The sequence below is a fragment of the Mauremys reevesii genome, linkage group 13, assembly GCF_016161935.1.
Source record: "Mauremys reevesii isolate NIE-2019 linkage group 13, ASM1616193v1, whole genome shotgun sequence".
NCBI lineage: Eukaryota > Metazoa > Chordata > Testudines > Geoemydidae > Mauremys > Mauremys reevesii.
Genome location: NC_052635.1, coordinates 15,695,563 through 15,699,303, shown reverse-complemented (window position 1 = coordinate 15,699,303; position 3,741 = coordinate 15,695,563). Strand labels below are relative to the sequence as shown.

General features: G+C 41.9%; 1 protein-coding gene across 1 annotated transcript; it reads right to left on the bottom strand.

Annotated features, from left to right (window-relative positions):
- Positions 1-800: 800 nt before the first annotated feature.
- On the bottom strand, positions 801-1,742 carry LOC120380116 (olfactory receptor 12D1-like). The gene has a single exon (XM_039497611.1). It carries the CDS (start codon positions 1,740-1,742, stop codon positions 801-803), a length of 942 nt encoding a protein of 313 aa, XP_039353545.1.
- Between the last annotated feature and the right edge of the window lie 1,999 nt (positions 1,743-3,741).

Sequence of the window (3,741 nt, the reverse complement as noted above, 5' to 3'; positions counted from 1 at the left end):
CTCTCTAGTTTCCTGTGGCTAACATAAAATTGTTCTCCTATGCTCTAGTTCCAATTGATAACTTTACTTTTTGAGGAAGACACAGGATATATATCAAGAACCTGGTGCCCAGTGCTGAATGACACCTACAGATATATATTCCATTGCGATTTTCTCTTCTTCAATTCCCATACAAAATCGATGTTAAGATGGAGAAAAGGTTGAGAGTGCACATAAAGTAAACAGGAGTGAAAGACATTACAGAGATGTTTTAATTATTCAAAACAAGTGTAAAAATCCAAAAAGTTTAATTAAGGTTTAAGAAATCCTGGTGTGTTAATTTCTGAAAATAGACAAATAAGAAACCAAACTAATCTTAATTTTGCTCTGCCACAGAAATTTCCAACTTCCTATATAATCAAACTCATTGATATACTGTTCACAGGCTATATTTCAATGATGTATTTATTTATATGATTAACGGTCATTCCCTCTTCTCCCCCATTGTGTTTCTAACTGAAAGTTTCTCCATCACAGAAATTACTATGGGGTTAATGTCCAGGATATATGTCAGTAATGTGGAGTAGAATACAATACAAGAATGCTTTAATTTTCCCAAAATACACAATGGATATTCACCATTAAAGAGAATTCAAATATGTTATAAGAAATGACATGAGGGTAGAGACACCAGAATTCTGTAGAGACACCAGAAAGGAGAAAAAAAAGAAAAAAAAATGCAATGTGGCTTTAAAAATCTGTGGGTCAAAAAAGACTAGAATGTTGTAATTGTAAATGAATAGGGTTTCCCTTCATTTAACTCAAATCCTTTCAGGGAAAAATTTTCTATTTAGGAATTTCTTCAGGGAGGATTTCACCTCCTTATTTTTCAAGGTGTAGATCAGGGGGTTCAGAACTGGGGTGACGATGCAGTACATGAGGGTGGGAATCATGTCTCTTTCACAGGGGAAACCTGGAAAGAAAATCATGTAATTGCTAATGGATGGCATATATAAAAGAAACACGATGGTGAGGTGGGATGCACAGGTGGAGAAGGTCTTTCTCCTACTCTCCCACGAGTGCACCTTCAGGAGAAGGAAGGAAATGATGTAGATGTAGGAGAAGAGCGTGAGGATGAAGGAACTCAGACCAAGGACCCCAACATCGATGTTGAGCAGGGTCAGGTTTAGGCGGGTGCTGCCATAGGCAAGGCTCAGCAGGGGCTTGATGTCACAGATGAAGTGGTGGATGAGGTTGGAGCCACAGAAATGCAGCCGGGAGGTCATCACTGTGGACATCAGCGCATGCAGGAAGCCGGAGGACCAGGTGGCCACTGCCAGGAAGAGGCAGGTCTGTGGTCTCATGACCAGCCTGTAGCACAGCGGGTTGCAGATGGCCATGTAGCGGTCATAGGCCATGACAGCCAGCAGCATGGCCTCAGTGCTGCCAAAGAGGTGGAAAAAGTGGAGCTGTGCCAAGCAGCCGGCAAAGGAGATGGTTTGTTGCTCAGACAGGAAACCAGACAGCATCTTGGGCACAGCAACCGTGGAAAAGCAGATGTCCAGGCTGGAGAGGTTGCCCAGGAAGAAGTACATGGGGGTGTGGAGCTGGGGCTCGGCCATTACCATGACTATGATGGCCCCGTTACCCAACACATTGGCTGTGTAGAGCAGGAGGAAGAAAGGGAAGAGGAAGTTCTTCAGACCCTGGAGATTGGTCAGGCCTAAGAGGACAAAATCGCTCACCTCTGTCTTGTTGTCCATTGCTGAGGAGAGGAGGGAGATCCTCTAGATGCAACAATCCTTGCACTTTGTATTTCTATGAACACCTTCCGCCCAAGTGTCTCAGATTGCCTGCAAGTCATTAATTAAACCTTCTCAATGAAATGGGTCACCAAATGAAATTAATAGGCAGCAGGCTTAAAACAAACAAAAGTAAGTATTTCTTCACACAACACAGTTTATCTGTGGAAGCCTCTGCCAGAGGATGTTGTGAAGGCCAAGACTAAAAAAGGGTTCAAAATGAGCTAGATAAGTTCATGGAGGATAGGTCCATGAATGGCTATGAGTCAGGGTGGGCAGGGATTCTGTCATTAGCCTCCATTTATTAGAAGCTGGGAATGGGTGACAGGGGATGAATCACTTGATGATTACCTGTTCTGTTCATTCCCTCTGAAGCACCTGGCATTGGCCACTGTTGGAAGAGTGGATGCTGGTCTGACTTAGTATGTCCATTCAAATGTTCTTATGTTCCCGGTGCTGCTGAGGGTTAGCCTCCTCCTTTTACAGCTGTGGAAATCAAGATAGAGAGGGGTAATGTGTTATATATATATATATATATATATATATATATACAATTTTGAATATATGAATACAATTTTCTAACTAACTAGCTAACTAACTAACTAACTAACTAACTAACTATATATATATATATATATATATATATATATATAGTTAGTAAGTTAGAAAATTGTATTCACTTGTAAAGTTAAGAACTTTAAAGCAAGGAAATGCCAGAACATTTACAGTTGACCAGGCTACCATAATTTTGTCCCTTGTGTATCTGTCCTGTGCACTGAGCAAAGCCAGGATATCTTGGAAGAAAGCAATATGGCCACATCTGCATGTGGAGCTGGGGCCGTTATTCCCACCTTGTGTTGAAGGACCCATGCTAGCTCTGCTCCAGCTAATGTGCTAAAACTAGTAGCGTAGCTGTGGTAGCCCAGGCAGTGGGAAGCAGTGGCTTAGTGGGTCATAATGGACCGGAAGCTAAATATGAGTCAATGGTGTAAAACTGTTGTAAAAAAGGGAACATCATTCAGGGATGTTTGAGCAGTAGTTTTGTGAGCAAGACATGAGAAATAATTCTTCCCCTCTACTCCATGCTGATACGGCCTCAACTGGAGTATTGTGTCCAGTTCTGGGTGCCAAATTTCAGGAAATTGGAGAAAATTCAGAGAAGAACAATAAAAATTATTAAAGGTATAGAAAACATGACCTGTGAATGAAGATTGGGAAAAAAAGGGTTTGTTTAGTCTGGAAAAGAGAAGATGAATAGGGGACAGCATAACAGTTTTCAAGTACATAAAAGGTTGTTACAAGGAGGAGGAAGAAGAATTGTTCTTCTTAACCTCTAAGGATAGAACAAGAAAAATCGGCTTAAATAGCAGCAAGGGAGGTTTAGGTTGGACGTTAGGAAAAACTTTCTAACTGTCAGGGTGGTTAAGTACTGGAATAAGTTGCCTAGGGAGGTTGTGGAGTCTCTATCATTGGAGATTTTTATGAGCAGGTTAGGCAAACACCTATCACAGATGGTCTAGATAGTACTTAGTCCTGCCATGAGTGCAGGGGACTGGATTAGATGACCTCTCGAGGTCCTTTCCAGTTCTATGATTGTATGGTAAGCTAGAACCCCAAGTATCACCCATAGGGTCTGGGTAGGTTTCTACTCATGGCAACTGGCTCATGCTGCTTCTTGCCATGGCCATGCTTCCACAGCTGCACTACAATTTTAGCATGCTACTTCAAGCAGGGCAAGTATGAGTATGTCTGCACTAGCTGGGAATCAGACTCCTTGCTCCAAGTAGATATAGGCTCTGTGATCATCCAATTAAAGTCTCTGTCATAATGCATACACACCAAATAGGCCAGAATTCACGTTCCACAGGCCACTGGTGTCTTCTCACTGCTGAGTTAGTGTTTCACTTTGCAACTTAACTAAGATCCATTCAGATAAATGTTCGGGGTGTGGGGGAGTGTT

Coding starts and splice junctions, on each gene's coding strand:
- LOC120380116 (XM_039497611.1), bottom strand. CDS start 1,742: ATGGACAACAAGACAGAGGTGAGCGATTTTGTCCTCTTAGGCCTGACC.